Source organism: Prenolepis imparis, unplaced genomic scaffold (genome assembly GCF_030444845.1).
Source record: "Prenolepis imparis isolate NDT839.2.m4 unplaced genomic scaffold, iyPreImpa1.0 SCAF_13, whole genome shotgun sequence".
Lineage (NCBI taxonomy): Eukaryota > Metazoa > Arthropoda > Insecta > Hymenoptera > Formicidae > Prenolepis > Prenolepis imparis.
Window position 1 is genome coordinate 1,574,079 of NW_028141171.1, and position 17,773 is coordinate 1,591,851.

A 17,773-nucleotide genomic window follows, 5' to 3' on the forward strand; every position below is an offset into this window, starting at 1 on the left:
TTGCCTCGTCGTCTTCTTCTTCTTCCTCCTCTCTCAAATTTTCACGATTGGCGACAGGGAGATTGAGAGATGCCTCGTTGGCTTCTTGCCGTTGTTCCACGCTCCGTCCTCTACCTATTTGCACTGAGTAAAAGATTAAAAATGATTTATTTAAAATAAAAATTCAATAAAGTAATATTTTACTCTCTCGTATTGGAGTTTTATAAAGAGATGTTAAAATTCTAGCAACGACTCACACTTATCCTTTGTTTTTCCTCTCTTTTTCCAATGAGTCTTCATGGTTACACCGGAGAGTACGAAATACGCAGATCGATAATTGGAGAGTAAGAAAATTCTAATAAAATTTTATTTAATTAAAATAAAATTTAATCAAGAAAGAGATAATTAGTTAAATTATGTAAAGTCATTACCTTCCGCTCCTATTTCTTCCTCTCCCTCCTGAACTTCCTCTTCTTCTTCTTCTTCTTATTCGCCCCCTTCTTCTCCTTCTTCTTCTTCCTCCTCATCTTCTTCTTCTTCTTTTTCTTCGCCCCCTTCTTCTCCTTCTTTTTCTTCCTCTTCATCTTCTTCTTCTTCTTCTTCATCTTCTTCCTCTTCTCTTTCATTCTCAGAAGAAGAAATTATATCTTACTCATTTTCTTGTTGTTGTGAAAAAATAGTAACTTCGTCGAAGGGACTTACTTCACGAGGAGTTTGCTCACGTGGTTCTTCCGTGACATTTTCCTCACTATTCGGTTCATCCTCGGTTAAATCAATAACCGGATGTTCGATCTCCGGATTCGAAATGATACGCGCTCGTCCTGAAACATCCAATATTTTAAAATTTCTTAATAAGAATATGATACTTTACTTTCTACCGAGTTTAAGTTTATATTAAATACTTACGAGAGGGCCCTGCCTCGGGCGAAGTATCCGCTCGACGTCTTCTATCACGAACTAGTGATAACCGTAAATCTACTCAACGATTCTCTATTATTCGCGGAGGCGCACGAAATTGTCCAACTTCAGCGATTAGCCCGAGATGAGTGTTACGTTGCTCAATGTCTAGAAAATTATTAATTTTTATAATTAAATTTGCTCTATAATTACTTGTATAATAGAAAAAAATAAAAAACTTACCATTTTCAACGCTCCTCGGAAGAAAACGTTGATGATGCAAGAGAAGAAATTCTATGTGTCCTCCCACATCTTCTTCGCTATCACCAAAATATCGTCGCGCTTCTATCACTTCCCCGGCAATGTACAAAAGTTCACGAATATTGACAAAATGTCCTAAACGGAATAAAACCGCGAGCACTACACCCCGAGCAGAAATTTTAGAAGGGTTTTAATAGGGACCTAATAAACATGCCCTAGCGCCTGATCAGGGGCTCATCGGATGGCCCTTGTTGGGCCCCGATTATAAATGTAACGTCGAGAATTAAGATTGCCTGATCAAGTTTTCCTTATCAGGACCTCATGACTGCCCCTTACTGCGCCTTACATTTTCTAATAGGATACTGATGGGGCATCAGTAGGTTTATATCGAGAGATATATAAAGTACTATATATAGTTCCACAGATTAAATTATATTTCAATAATATATTTTATTAATGTTATTAACCAATTAACACTTATTATACATAAATATCACATATGTAATTAAACTCAAATTTACTTAAATATATCACATATTTAATCATCATTATCAGACTCTTCACATTCACTATGAATTGGACTTAATTTTTTTTGTCGCATTAGTCGATGGCCTTCCCAATCTTTGGCATTGTTAAGTACGCTGCCTAATGTTGAATAATATACCTTGTCTGTGATAGGTGGATGAGTATTCAATTTTGAATATTCTTCGATAAGAACTTCTGTAATTTACAAAATTTTAAAGCGATTTATAGCATAATTGAAAAATTAAAAAATATAGACATGTATAAATTACAAAAAATGATTTACTTTGAATGCATGACGAGAAAATAGTTGTCTTTAAAATCTGCTTTCTGTCCATTTTTTTGACAGCCGTAAATGTCGTAGCTAAATCTCTCGACATATATTTTTTTTAAATATTAGTCAATGACTTTAATACAGTCGCACTTGTGTCGACAGTTTTCCATAAATTAAGTTCCTAAAAACATATAAATAGTAAGTAAATACACATTTAAAATTAATTATACAATTTATAAATGCAAGATAAATATTTATAGCAAAAACATCACACTTACAAAATCTTGGCGAAATACATTGCTTTTTAGTTTTTCTTCAAATTGCATGAAGTCTGCTAGTGTTTTACATGGAAACTCTATACCATGTTTTTCAACAAATTGAATATCAGTGCAAATTTGTGAATAATTGTTCTTTTCAAGGGATAAAATATTTTTTAACTCATTTATGGTTAAAGTTAATTGTGTTAACTGTGTACATATACTTCTAAATCCAGATGTTATTAAACGCGCTAAATCTATAATATAATGCAATAATTAAAATTAAATATTAAAGATCACGTAGTAAAATAAATATTAATAAAACTTGCCGTTAGTGGTGTGTTTTCTCTCATCAAACTGACAAAAGGAACTATTTTTCTCAATACTATGTTCAGTGTTTGAAATAATATTGTCATCATTGTATTGATGTCCTGATAAAAATCAACAATTAGAATATAACATCACTTTACAACATATTAATGTTATTTTTATAGTAGCAATAATTATTTGCAACTTTGAAGCAAAATAGAAATATTGTATTCTAATTTAATTGTATTCTAATCTAAAGCATGTGAATATATTTTATTATCTCATATAAAATTGTATCATCAAATACACCTTACGAAGTGAATACAGTTGAAATAATAATAAGTGTAACAGAAAAGTTTTATTATAAAAAAATTCTACAGGAATTGTTTTCAAAATTTGCTTTTTTAGCTTAATAAATATATTTTACAACAATTAAATATATTTATTAAGTTAAAAAAGCAGATTTTGAAAACAATTCCTATAGAATTTTTTTGTAATGTTACTTTTTTGTTACACTTCTTACAATCTATAATTTTTTATCATGTGTTATCGATGAACTAATATGATGTACAATATTTCTATTTAATTAAGCTATATTTTACGTATTTGAAAATGCTGTTCATTCAAATGTATCTTATTGTACGTTATTTCAGCTGTATTGGCAATCGCACCATGGTTAAATACGTAAAAGCAATCGCGTATAATAAATAAACAATTAAAGTACCTTTAGTTGTATTAAAATTTTCTACTTTCTTTTTTTGTTTATTGCCTTTGCTTGATTTCTTCTTCCATATTTTTTGATATTGCTGCAATATATAAGAATACATAAATTTTTTTACATAATTTTTTTCAAGAAATACAATATAAACAAATACTTATTAAAATAAATATGTAATATTTATTTTAATAAGTATTTGTTTATATTGTATTTTTTGAAAAAAAAAATTTATTTTAATATTTATTTTAATAAGTATTTGTTAAAAACAAAATTTATGAAACTGAATGAACATATATATACCAGTTTTTGCACAGCAATTATAAGTTTTTTCACATTCTTTTTTTCGTATTGTACATGATTTTGTGTTTTCATCATTTGAAATTGCTGAAATAAATCAAATAGACAATTACTCATTATATGATTAGTTAATAATTAATAAATAAATTAAAATATTTACTTCCGCTCTCTTGGCTGGATTCACTAAACTGGCTGCAGGTATCATCGTTACTGTATAAAGGTGGAACCTCCAATAATGTTTTTTCTAAATAGTGGTCAGCTTTAGTCGCTTTTAGTTTATATTTTTTTTTGTCAGAAAGTGATCGGTTTTCACCGTGATCACTTTCTGTGGAATAAACATATTCCTTTACTTCAAGTTTATTTTAATTTAATCAAGGCTAATTCGTACGTTTCTAAAAATACATTAATGTTTAAGAATTACAAATCTTAATTAACATAATAAAAATGATCATGCAATTTTTATTCAAACAGTTAATCACATACCATAAATTGATACTAAATTGAATGAGTTACGTATTTGAACATTAACAAAATTGCTCATAAAGTTTCATTTATACCATATAGAAAACTTAGTAAAAACTTATTGGCGTCACCTACAATATTTATTTCATAGGATGGCCACGACTTTGGTGCTTCTGCCCTATTTTTAACTAAAGAATGCAATATTTCTGTTGTTCGAGTTGTATATGGTGGTGGCATGAAAACTATCTTTAAATTTCCACTCGCATTATCATAAACAATCCATTCACACGGTACAACATCCACACTTCGACCTTTGCATTTATCTTTAGCTATAAACTCTATAAGTTTGTAAATTCCATTGAATTTTTCGAAGTTCTACAAAATAATTATTTTTAATAATTTTATTTGAATTAAGAAAGAAAGTGATTATCACATATCAACTGAGTAATAATGCAAATAAATAAATATATATAATCTTTTGCAAAATTTCCATACTAACCTATATGAATTAACTTCTAAATTGTAAATCAAAGAAGACAAACAATGCATGATACATTTTGTAAAATGTGTAGGCGAAACACAGAAATATCGAAGAGAGGCAGTTGTGGCTCATGAGAAGAAGATATTCTTCTCAGGCAAGCACCCTGCCATAATGAGTCACAACTGCCTCTCTTCGATATTTCTGTGTTTCGCCTACATATTTTACAAAATGTATCATGCATTGTTTGTCTTCTTTGTTTTACAATTTAGAAGTTAATTCATATAGGTTAGTATGGAAATTTTGCAAGAGAGGTTAGAATTGCAATAAAATATAAAAAAATAAGAATCAGAAAATAAAAGTACCGTTTGAGAGAATTTCTTCTTTCCGGGCATCATTTTTTCCGTTGTTACAATAAAGATGCGTGTTCTCGATGAAAGACTGGACAAGGATATCATACAAAAGAATACAAAAAGAAGCCGTACATAGTGATGTAACATTCGAGCTGCGCAGGATGCCAGAATCCAGAATGGCCACGCGGCAGTTGCCACGTGGCCATTCTGGCAAACTAGCTGCAGTGTTGCCGCGTGGCCATTCTGGCATCACTGCCTGCGCCTAGTGTCTAACTAATAATAAATATTAAGGATCAAGTCGGTCAACGCTGGCCCGCCAACGTTACTTATTTTTCAAAAATATAAATTATTTCGCTACAATTTTAGAGCATTATTTGATTTGATTCATAAAACAGATATTAATCATATATAATTAGCAATTATTTAATTAATAATTAATTAATTCAATGACAGCCGCAAAGAAATAAATTAAATCAAAGTAAATGTATTAAAAAATGTATTTATTATCTAATTAGTAATGTCAAAATCGATTTCCATCTAATATCTTATTATTTCCAATTTATATTTAAACATAATTGTATTGTATAAATAAAAATTATTTAGTTAAATAATAAATCTAATCTGTGCAATACAAGGTCATATTTCATGTGAAGAATGAATCGTCGTTTTAATAGTAATCTTACAATATATTTCTCACTCACACATTTCTCTCTCCCCTTCTCTCCCTCGCGTGTATAATAGAATCTGTGTATTATAGAATCTCTAGTTAATATTATATTGAATAATTATAAAATTAATTGAATTAATATTATATTTGATATTTGCACGATAGCATGTACTTACATCAAATCTCACGTCACATATGAAGAAGTGGCATAACGAAAGTTTTTGTTTCCTCTTCGTCATCATTCTCTTCATCATCATTTTCATAAATTGTAGTTTTTAAGAGAATCATTTTACAAGTAACAGACTGGAGTAAACATGTAGTTTTGATTGTAGTTTCAACCACCTGCCACATATCAAGTTTACCTGAATTGTCAGGAAACGTGAATATTGGTTTCACAATTTTTAATTTATATCCAGTCAATATATCTTTTTTTTTTTCATTTTGCGGTATATACATTGTCTTGATTTTTATTATGTTTTTATTTGTGAGAGATACCACATTATTTGGTTTTTTACATGTTAATATAGTTTCTTTATATTTGATCTTTTTGATAGGAGTTCGTCCACATGGTTCAGAAGGGCCTGTTTTCAATATTATAATAGTCTTTGGTAACGTCACTTTCTTTGACTCTGCATAAAATGATTCATCCTGCCGTCGCACAAAATTGTGCGAGTGATCGGTTGCCACTTCGAAGCATTCTCTTCATTTTTCCTAAATGATTCTCAAATGGGAATGATATATAATTACTTAAGGAACACTTCATATTTTTGACATCGTCGGCTAGATGACTAAGGCTATGAATATTTAAAACTAAACTTTGCGTATTATAATATTGTTTTATAAGCATAACAAAATTGTTCAAATAAACTTTTGCTTGAAAATTATATTTCAGACATAAATTATCTGAGCACAAGATTCTACATGCAACATGAAAAAGAAGAAAATGATTATATTTTTTTTCTAATATTTGTTGTAAAACAACAGGACCGACATAAAGCAAAAACAATCTGTACTCCGTTGCTTTCCACCTGGAAATATCTGCTATTGATCTTGTTGTTCGCTGAAAGTCTACTGGTATTTGTGATTGTAATTCTATTAAACTTTGTGACAACAGACTTTTTTTATTTCGACTCAGTCTTGTAGCTAGATTTTCTTCCAACCAAAAATCAAGTATCATTTTTTTCATAACACCTAAGCAACTTTGGTGCATAAAATCAAGGACAAATTGTTTTATCATATTGATCGGAGGTTCTAAACGAAGCAATGGAGAGATGCCGATGTGGTGCTCAGGATCTTGTTGCTCTCTAAATGATTTATCAGTTCGTTTAGCACAACTCACAGAAGGATAAATAGTTCGATTTTGACATCGTTGTCCAGGAACTAAGCATCGTTCACATGCGTTATATCCTCCATGACCTTTTATGCATTTCAGAAATGAACGTGCGAGTCTATCGCAAACAAAGCACATAATATGCACCTTAAAGATTCGTTCATCGATTATAATTCCTTCGCGTGTCAATTCGTTAATTTCCCTTATAAAGTTATTAAAATAACTGTTTACATTATTAGGTTTTTCATTACCGCAAAATATAGCCACAGGAAAAGGTTTGTATATATCCGGAATGTTGTGGACTTTACATAAAATCGGCCAAAATTCTTTTGAGCTGGACTTATATAAAGGAAGACCATCACAATTTATTTGCAGATTGAGTATATTTGTTTGATGTATTTCTTTATTTACACACCTTCGAAGACCTGTAGTTATTCCAAAATATACGAATTCTTCTATGATCGCACCATCGTTTGATCTGAATTTTTTTATTTGATTAGCCGATGTCGTTCCCAAAAATGTTTTGGATGTTGTTGCCAGATTTGGAATTAATCGTCTCCTCAATATCCTAAGCAGTGAATCTAAATGACAATGTTCAATACAAGATTGAATTGCCCATTGTCGAAGCTGTGCTACATCATCTTGTGCTTCGTTGCTTTCATCATCATTTGTTTCCTCACTATTGTCGTTGTTATCTTCGTTATTACTAACATCTGTTACTAACATCGTTACGGTGTCTTCTCTGATTTCGTTTCCTTCTCTTTCATTTTCAATTTCCTCATTAATGCCTCCATTATCTTCATTAACATTTTCGCTTTCCATATCACTATTTTCACATTCTGTATTATTTACATGATCGTCAATACTTTGAGAGCTTATGTGACTTTGTATAATATTCACATTTTGTTTTTTATTGGAGTTAATATCAAGTTCACTTGATGAACCATTGTCGGATTCAAAATTAGATAGAGTCAAATTATGATCTCTGGATGTTGATGCTATTCCATAAATATCTAAAGTTGGACAGTTATTATCTGAAAATAAAAGTTAATTATTTTAGTTCTTACAATTTTATACGTGATTTTGATATATAATTTTAAATAATATATTTACTGTATTATATATTTTATTTTAATTCATTATACTCAGTGTCAGTAAACACTAACTGATAGAAATTACATCAATATTATAATTTCCAACTCAACAAAATAAAACATATGTATTGTTACTGTTCGTGTTTACTGGGATATTGTATGAAATTAATTTTTTTATTGCTATATATTATTACTATAGATCTTCATGTGACTATATTTATTAACTAAAATTAAATGTGTTGCTCTCAATAATATTTAAAATATAAATAGAAAATAAGGCAATAAGAGCCAGCGCAAGTAATTAAATGCACATAAAACTATTAAAATAAAGAAAATTTGCACAAGAATAAAAAGCGAATGTTTCGACCTTCTGTTTTAGATCCTCAACGCGTGTTTCTAATTTTAAGTCAAAATGATATACATTGTTCGTCTATTATTATTACTGTTTAATAAAATATCCTTTAATCAGAACCAGATATATACTTACCGTGCAATTCAGATCTTGAATAAAATGCTTTATGAGCTGCTCGAAATCTTCTTACGCGAATTCGTGTCAATAAACACTTTTTATCAGAATTTGTATCCATAATTAATAATCACTTTATTTACTAGATATTTAATATACTTTGTCACCACTTCAATAACAACTGATTTACCATAACAGCATTTATAGAGGTTATGTCACACGGCAACAGCAGCGCATGCGCACACCGAATATATACGTGAGAGCTCGGCGACGCCGAAAGTAGTGCCACAAACGGGCCTCGGTAGCATGCGATAGCATTGGAGGGAATGACGCGCCAACTGCGATGCTACGTAACGATACATCCGAGATCGAGTCTCGGCTCGCTCTTTAATTTTTTAAAATGTTTTTTGCTTATATTTTAATATTTTTTTCTTTTTATATATATATGTACAAATATAAAAAATAATAAAATCCATCCACTCTTGGCCAAATATTTTTTTTTATTTAATATATTTTAATAAAATATTTATTTAAAAAAAAAATGTACATGTTGGCCAAGAGTGGATGGATTTTATTATTTTTTATATTTGTACATATATGTATAAAAAGAAAAAAATATTAAAATATAAGCAAGAAACATTTTTTTCGGCGGCCGAAGTCTAATATAGCTCGAAGCCTAGCTAGTCGAGCGCTGACAATGAGCGCAGTGTAACATTAAAATCTATAATATGAGAGAAATGCAGATTATTATTCAGAATCGCTTTCGCAAGGTTAAAGTGATCCGAGTTAAAACGATCAAGTTTACACTTATCAAACTCTATGAAGGAAATGATAGGGACAAGAAAATCAGGCCCGTGTAAAAATTACCTGAAAAATGATTGGAAAGAGCCTTCCTGTTGCGTACCAGATCAGGTACGTATCGGGAATTTCTTATTAGGGCATACCTTACTGCTTCCCGATCAGGTCCTAATCATACATAGGGCATGCCTGATTTCATTTCTGCTAGGGATTAGGACACTCACCCGCGAATTTTCCAAAAATATGGTAATTTGTTTCATCGATGTTCGATAACTCCGACAAAAATTTTCCCATATTTTTTCCGCACAAACTCTGCGAAAGCAAAATACAGCTCTCGATGACATTTCTAAGATTTACCATAATTAAATTTTTTTACACTCACGCACACGTTGGAAAACACAAGTAATTCGTTAGCGTAAACTCGAAATTGATTTTTACTAACGCTTAAACTCGTATTTATACCCGTTTTATGAAAACGCCTCTTTCTAGGAAGGAGATTTGGAAAAAATTTCTCAATCTCCTATTGGACAAGATTATTTTACAAAATTTAATATTCCCTGAAAGACTTTCGGGGGAAAATCATAAATATCAAGAACAGATAATTTTATGTATCCCCCTTTTTTATGTATCGCCCTTTATTTATACTGGATAAACTTTACGATAAGGTTTCAGAAAGACTGAGATAAACATTTTTTTTTGTTATAAAATTTATCTTGGAATTTATAGCTTGTAAACAATCGCGTTGCATTTTTGTCAAATACAGCTGTACATTCTTAATAGTTTATACTCTACTAATATTTTGTTTTTTTATTTCTTCTAAATTGTTTGTAAAATTCCATATCAGGGTTGATTTTTATTATTGTGCGCGCGCATTTTCCCTTCACTTTTCTATTTTATCTCTTTTCCTGTGGTTATTCGGAAAGAATAATCTCATTCGTTCGCCGACATCCAAACGCTCAGTTTCGTTAATAAGAAAGTTTACGGTCCTCGATACTTATTCAACGAATACTTCTCTCTCGGCGTATATTCGATAATTCTTTTCCAGAAGAAACAATCATCATGAGTAATCACGAGGAAATTTCGAATTTTGTAAAACCATCGGCTTCCAACTGTGTTTCTAAACCAGGATGCAACAACGAGGAAATAATAAATCAGCATATGCTGTTGTCCACAACGTATGGATTGAATTCATCCTATACAAAGAAACTTCATGGACTGATGACTGCGAACGGAGACGAGCTGGATTTCCAACCGATTGTTAAATTAACATCTCATGGAGCGTCAGGGATTTGCTTCGATATGGAATCGTGGCAGAAATTTCAAGAAAATATAGAACGGGTGTCTGCATACTTAAACGGTGATAAAATTAATTTGAGTTCAATTATTATCAACAAGATAATTATAAATTTTACCACCGCGTATGGAGCAAGAGCTGTTCTACTAGCGTATCGTGAAAATGAACAAGGAAATACTTCTTCCGATAACGTCGAAGATGCGGAAACAAACGCACCAGTAGCGAAGAAACGAAAAACTTACAACGTCGCAATAGTGATGCAGAAAGCAACTTTTTTAGGATTAGAAAATATAGTTGATTGCGTGAACGCAAATTTGAATCAATTAAATTTAATTTCTTGCAGTGTTAACGAATGTGCGCGGTATCTAATTAATGAAATAGAAATTAATCTACCGCTCAATAAATATATTAATAACAGCGTTATAAAACTTACAATCAGAGGTAATAGCAAGGAAATAGAGCGTAATGTACGCACACAAATAAAAGATTTAACATTTCTCGATGTATATTTTGAGATAACATTTTTGGAATTAGTTTCGCTTTACTTCAATCAAATAACAAGTATAATAGTAATGAAACGAAAATTGAATCCATGAATATTCTTGTAACTTTTTGTGTAATAACAACATTATTTTATATAAACCACATATATTTTTACTCAAAAAAGTCTATTTCTTTCTTTCCCTTCCACCAACCAAAAATTTTCCCATCTTGCATGCATGCACGTTTCTGTTCACATCTCCCAACGACGAGTCGCTTCGTCATACGAACAACAATACACATATCACCATTCCCGTGTAATCTCTTCCTTTTTAAACACATTTTACCGCGATTGTCTTCGAAGATTTCCTTCAATGCTCCAGAATCTATGCATGTTTTATTATCTATTTTTTTCTCACGACACTGTCATATCGTTAGCCATCCACTTATAATATTGTGTAATCTCTTCCTTTTCAATTTTTTCTTACCGTAATTATTATCGAAGAATTCCTTCGACGCACCTTAGAATTCTTTTTGTTACCTGAGGTGCCGATAGTACCCGTCAATGTGACGTTGAGTAATCGGTTAGGCATAATTACGGACGCTGGCCGATTGTATTTTTTGTATATCTTTTTGTTTCCTTTGTTACCAACGATATCTGGCAATGCAACGCTGAGTAAGCGCTCGGCCGAAATAAATGCTTGTGGTTTTCGTTAATTTCTTTCAGCGCTATACATGGACGCCGGTGCCCATTCGCTCTACTGCAAGAGGTAGACGGGGATGTCATACTCCCTACAATGATTTCGGTATACCACGGCGACTTCAGCATTTTATCGTTATTTTGTCAGATAATTTTGTCACCCCTCTGTCATGTCATTAGTCATCTACTTAAATATAATATTGCGTAATCTCTTCCTTTTCAATTATTTCTTACCGTAATTATTATCGAAGATTTCCTTCGACGCACCGGGACCTATGCAAATACATTTTATTACCCTTTTTTATCTCATCGGCGTGACCAATCGGCATTCCCCCCACCATTCCCCTCTCTAGAGTCCGCGGCCGAGTGGTGGGGGAGGGTTAGTTTGACGGGCCATATCTGACAGGGTCAGGGACCGAGTGGTGGGGGGACGGCACCAGTGGCCGAGTGGTGGGGGTTTGTTATGACGGGCCATACATGCCCACTTACTACTTAATTATAAATTACAGCGTTCTAGTAGTCAACCTAATGTATCAGATGATACAAGCATCATAAATATAAATAAGGATTCATCATTGGAAGAGTTGCAATATACAGATGTGTACAATTTCACTAATAGAAAGAATGATAATAAGAGTTAAGGCCCTTGTACAATGCTAGGCGATAGCGTTAGGAATAGCGATAGCGGTAGAATAGCATCTATTCTCTGTTCCTATTAGTGGAATAAATATTCACCAATAGGAATAGAGAATAGGTACTATTCTATCGCTATCGCTATTCCTATCGCTATTGCCTAGCATTGTGCAAAAACCTTTAATTTTCTTAAAAATAAATAACCTTTAAAACAGTTTTCAATTTATTTTTCTATTATTTATAGCTGTTACTGACTATAATCGTCGTTCGCCTACTCTTTCGGCAAGTTCGATATCCAATTCAAGCAGATCATCAAGTCGAACAGAGCGTTGCAAAAAAAATGGAAACTTCGGTAGAAATGTCAGATGCTAGATTAAATTTTTGAAAAACTGCATCTCAAACACTAATGAATATATCTGATAATGATGAAAATTTATGGTTTTTAATGTTCTTTAAAACAGTGCAAATTTGATTGCACTGTTTTAAAGAACATTAAAAACCATAAAACTTTTATTTGAAACATTTTTTTATATCTTTTATCGTTTTGACGGTATTAGCTTAGAAATAAAAAAACCGATTTTTTTCAAGAGGGCGTTTTACCCCTAAACGTCGAGATACGCTGCTAAAAAAATACGGGTCTAATATTTTTTAATGCTCTACAACATATTCAAAGTTCATTAAAATCGATTAGGGACACTTCCGACCGTTCCCTTGTTAGTAGATAGTGAAGATGAATAAAAAAGACTTATTACTTTTAAAATTATTTATAAACAAACAGAAATTGTTTTGATATAATACTTAAAATAATTGCAATAATGTTAGATGCTATGACTTTTATTTTTTGTTAAATTAGTATTACTTTTATATGCCAAAGTTATACTTACTATCTTAGATTTATACTACTTATGATCTTATGTTTACGATACTTATGTTATGATATTATGTTTATGCAATACTTATTATCAATGTTTTGGAACATTGTTTAAAAATTAATATTATTATCAATGTATATGGCGCACAATAGAGAAAATATTAGGAATAAATATTAGGAATAGAAATTATTTTAGAATAATAAAATTAAAAACTGATACTAATACAATAATTCGATTATAAAGAGCTAGTAAGAGCAAGCAAGGGCTCTTACTAATCCTTTATATCCGAATTTGTACTGGTATATAAGAGTTTTTTTGATTTTATTATTTCAAATAATTTCTATTCCTAATATTTAATATTTTTAATGTTTTTTCCATTGTGCGCAGGATCTAAAGGTGATAAAAAAAGTCAATCGTATTTTCATGATTATTATAAAAGAGATTTATGTTTTTATTTTTATCAGTATATTGTTTTACTTATAATTATAATCGCGCTAAGCATATGTATTGTTATTAAATATAACTATTGTTCTATGTGCCATAATTAATAAAATTTATTTTCAATTTATTACATTTGAAATATATATTTCATTTCATTGAATTAAAATTTATTTACAATTGACCCAAAATTATGCTTTATATCTAATTTATATTCTTAATATTTAAACTTTATATCTAAATTTTTAAATCATAGACTCTTGCCATTCAACTGCTCCAACAGTATTAAAATATCGTTTGAATTCATCACGAATACGAATGGAATTTCTATTAGATCTTACATTAATACATTCTAAATCGCGTGCATTATTTCTCCATTCACCAGGTGTTATTGTATGATTTTCTACATTTTCAATGTCTATTGCTCCATGTAAATATGCACCATTTTCGCGACTGAGATAATTATGCAAGGCACAACATGCGAGAGTAATAATTTGAACTGTATCAACTGGTAAGTATATTGTTGATAAAAGAACACGAAATCTGTTGGCTAATATATGTATATTCCAAAACTATTTTCAACAATTCGTCTCCTTCTATAATTGAATATCCGTTCATCATGGATCAAATTTCGCGACGAATATGGCTTCAGTATATGCTTTTGTAGAGGAAAAGTATTATCAGTTAATAAAATGTATGGCATAGATTCATCCATGCCAGGCAAAGGCTTATCTTCTGGTATATTAAGTAGATTTTGAGAATTATTTAATAATTGTGCGAAATCACGAAACACTCCTCCGTCGTTTATTCTGCCATTAACGCCAACATTGACATATATAAATTGATAAAGCGCGTTAACTATTGCTTATAAAACTATGCTGTTGGTACCCTTATAGTTAAAATACATTAATTTGTCTTTAAGTGGTGTTTTGAACTCTATATGTCGTCCATCCATAGAGCCAATACAATTTAGAACATTCCAAAGTTGAAAATAATTATTTGCAATTTCTATTCACTCTTCATTTGTACTTGGGTGTCTGTAAAAATTATGCATTAAATATATATATCTTCATTATTAATTTTAAAAGTTTATCTTTTTATTAATTTCAATTGTTGTGTGTACAGTGTGACAGTGTTAATGTACAATTATTAATATCAAAAGTATATATATTATATATGTTTCATTTATTTACCTTTAAATAATTCCTTCGAAGAACTTCATAAATAACGCGACTTGTTTCAGGAACAATACGCGAAATGGTACATGCTGGTATTCTCATAGAATATTCCAAGCTTCTATAAGCTTCACCGGTGGCTAAAAATCGCTGAGTGACTGATACTCGATCTCTCGGTGAGATACACTCTCTCATGTTCGTATTTTGACCTTGTATAAATGGTGTCAACCATGTCAACAAGTTTATCAAATAAATCAGTTCACATCCTGAAAAATCTGTGGAAATTATTGGTGTCTTCGAATCTCAATTCTTTATGCGCTAAATGAATTGTCCCTCTCAGATCTCGACTTCTTCGAATTATCCATTCGCGCGTCAAAACCGATCGGCGACATCGTTGCTGTTTGAATTCTTCTTGTTCAAATTCTTCGTCTTGCTCAACAGCTTCGGCTAATAAAGCAATAGCCATCAACTCTTTCAATTTCCGTTTTCTATTAATCATTTTTAAAAAAATATTTAAATAAATGTTTAGATGACACCAAGGCCCCAAAAAACCTAAAAAATGTCATACCGTTCAAGTAATTATTACATTCTACAATGAGAAACAAAAATTCAATAAAATAAGAACTTATTTTTATAATTCAATATTTTTACTTCCAATATATTAAAATACAATGTTTGGAGGTTATAATTTGATCTATCTTCTTATTTATATGCACATGTTGGTACTTGGCTAAATTTACGAGTCTAACTTCATGTAGCCGACTATAACACCATCTGCAATCATCAGAGGACAAACATCTGGTGATAAAAGCTCTATCCGAGAACTCGGTCCGAGTTCTCGGATCGTAGACACAGGGCTTTAGACTATCGCCTGTCTGATACCAGTTGCTATTGACAGATACTTCTTTGGTCAGTCCGTACTCTGTTTTTATTCTTATTGTGGTGTTCCTGTTTAACTCTTGGGTAATTCGTATATATCTGTTATTGACTTCTTTGCGCTGTAAGATATTTATTACATCTTTTAGTTGTACTCGATCGAAAGCTTGTTTCAGGTCCACAAAACAAATAAACATTATGGTTTATTATATTCGATGAATTTTTCTATAAGTTGACGGAGAATAGATATCGCATCTATCGTCAATCTGTTTGGTCTGAACTCCTGCTGTTCTTCGCTGATTATTATTTTCTCTGTCACTTTTTGTGTTATAATTTTTGAATAACTTCAATATGGCGCTGAGTAGCGTTATTCCTCTATAGTTTGTGGAGATATTTCTTGCGCCTTTTTCGTACGTTGGCACGGTGATGCTGGTCTTCCAATCAATAGGTACTGTCGTCGGTACGATGATCTTTTGGTATAGCTTTGTAATTTCTTTTATGATGTCTATTCCGCCGTATTTAATCATTTTGTTAGCGATGTTATCAGTGCCCGGGGCTTTCCTATCTTTTAATTTCTTTATGCTTTCTTGGACTTTTCGCAGTTTTATCGTCTCTGTGTCGTTGTCTTCTATTGGTATTGTTGCTTCTTGTTCACTGCTGCTTCCTTTGATTTGGCCATACAGGTTCTCGTAATGTGAAAGCCATTCCTCTGGTGTTATTTTACCAATTCGTACTTGTTCATTAACTGGTTTTTTCCTGTCTCGTAACATGACCCATACTTTCCTTTAGCATCCATACAGATCGTGCTCCATATCACTCGTGAATTTCTCCCAGTCCTTCTTTAATTGTTTGATTGCATTATTTGTTCTATTCCTTATCTCTCTGTATCTCACGTACGTTTCCTGTGATCGATTACTTATACCACCGACGAGATACTATTAAAGACCGATGGTCTTACGGGAGTTTGTGTCGCTCGAAAAAGATTGCTGCGCGCTAGCGCCATCTCAGTAATATTGCGGTCGCAGTGAGAAACAGTAATTGAAAATAAGAGATTATATGATAACACGCGAAATGCAATTCGAAAAAAATATATTATATCGAGTACATACGAGATATTAATAATATATATATATATATATATATATATATATATATATATATATATAGGTATATACACACACATGTATGTGTATATACAATATATCTTTTTTTTTTTAAACTACTACTTTGAATAAAAATATTATACATAAAAAATAAAGAATGCTTTTTTTCAATTTTTGAAGAATTCTAGTATAATATTTCAAGAGTCCTCCGTTATAATATTTGGCAAATTTCGAAACATCGAGCAGTGTGTATAATTTCTCTCTCTCTTTCTCTCTTTTTCTCCTCTCTCCTTCTTTCTTCCTTTCTTCTTTTTTCTCTTGTATGCAAGCATTGAATCTCTCTCGAGGCTTATTATTTTTTATTTTACTTTTCTAACTTGTTTTATTTATGCGACAAATGCGGCTTTTTTGCATTTTTTAATTTTATTTTATATTTTTGAATGTAATTTTATTAGATTAATGAGATTTTTTACGATTAAAATGACATCAATCACAACATAAATCAGATAATTTTTTATTAGACAAGTAATTAAAATTGCATATTTTAACTAAAAATTATCCGATTTATGTCGTGTTTGCGGTGTCATTTTATTAAAATTATTTTTAAACCGATAAAATACAAATTAAAAGTTTTAGTTTTTATGTATAAGATGTTTACAATCGTGATTATTGTAGATAAGGAAAGATTCCCGATGTCGTCGAAGCGAGAGCGAGAACGAATAAAGAACAAGCGAGATGACGTATCATCAAAGAGGTCCGAAGTCTCTCTCGCGAGGTTCCTTTTAAATATAATCTTTCATATCATATGTCATGTTATTATGGAAAATACAATTTTTGTATTTCGCATTTTATCGAGTTGAAAATTATTTTAATGAATTAATGAGGTTTTTGCGATTAAAATGACACCAAACATGACATAAATCGGTAATTTTTAATTAAATAAGTGATTAAAATTTTGATTACATATATATAATTAAAAATTACCGATTTTTGGCGTGTTTGGGTCATTTTAATCGCAAAAATCTCAATAATCCATTAAA

The 17,773-nt window shown here is 31.1% G+C and overlaps 1 protein-coding gene across 1 annotated transcript; it reads left to right on the plus strand.

Annotated features, from left to right (window-relative positions):
• Positions 1 to 10,221: 10,221 nt before the first annotated feature.
• LOC145944791 (uncharacterized) lies at positions 10,222 to 11,052 on the plus strand. Its single transcript, XM_083053344.1, has one exon. It carries the CDS (start codon positions 10,222 to 10,224, stop codon positions 11,050 to 11,052), a length of 831 nt encoding a protein of 276 aa, XP_082909470.1.
• Positions 11,053 to 17,773: the final 6,721 nt, after the last annotated feature.

Bases quoted from the DNA above. Each gene is read 5' to 3' on its own strand.
- LOC145944791 (XM_083053344.1), top strand. From the start codon at position 10,222: ATGAGTAATCACGAGGAAATTTCGAATTTTGTAAAACCATCGGCTTCC.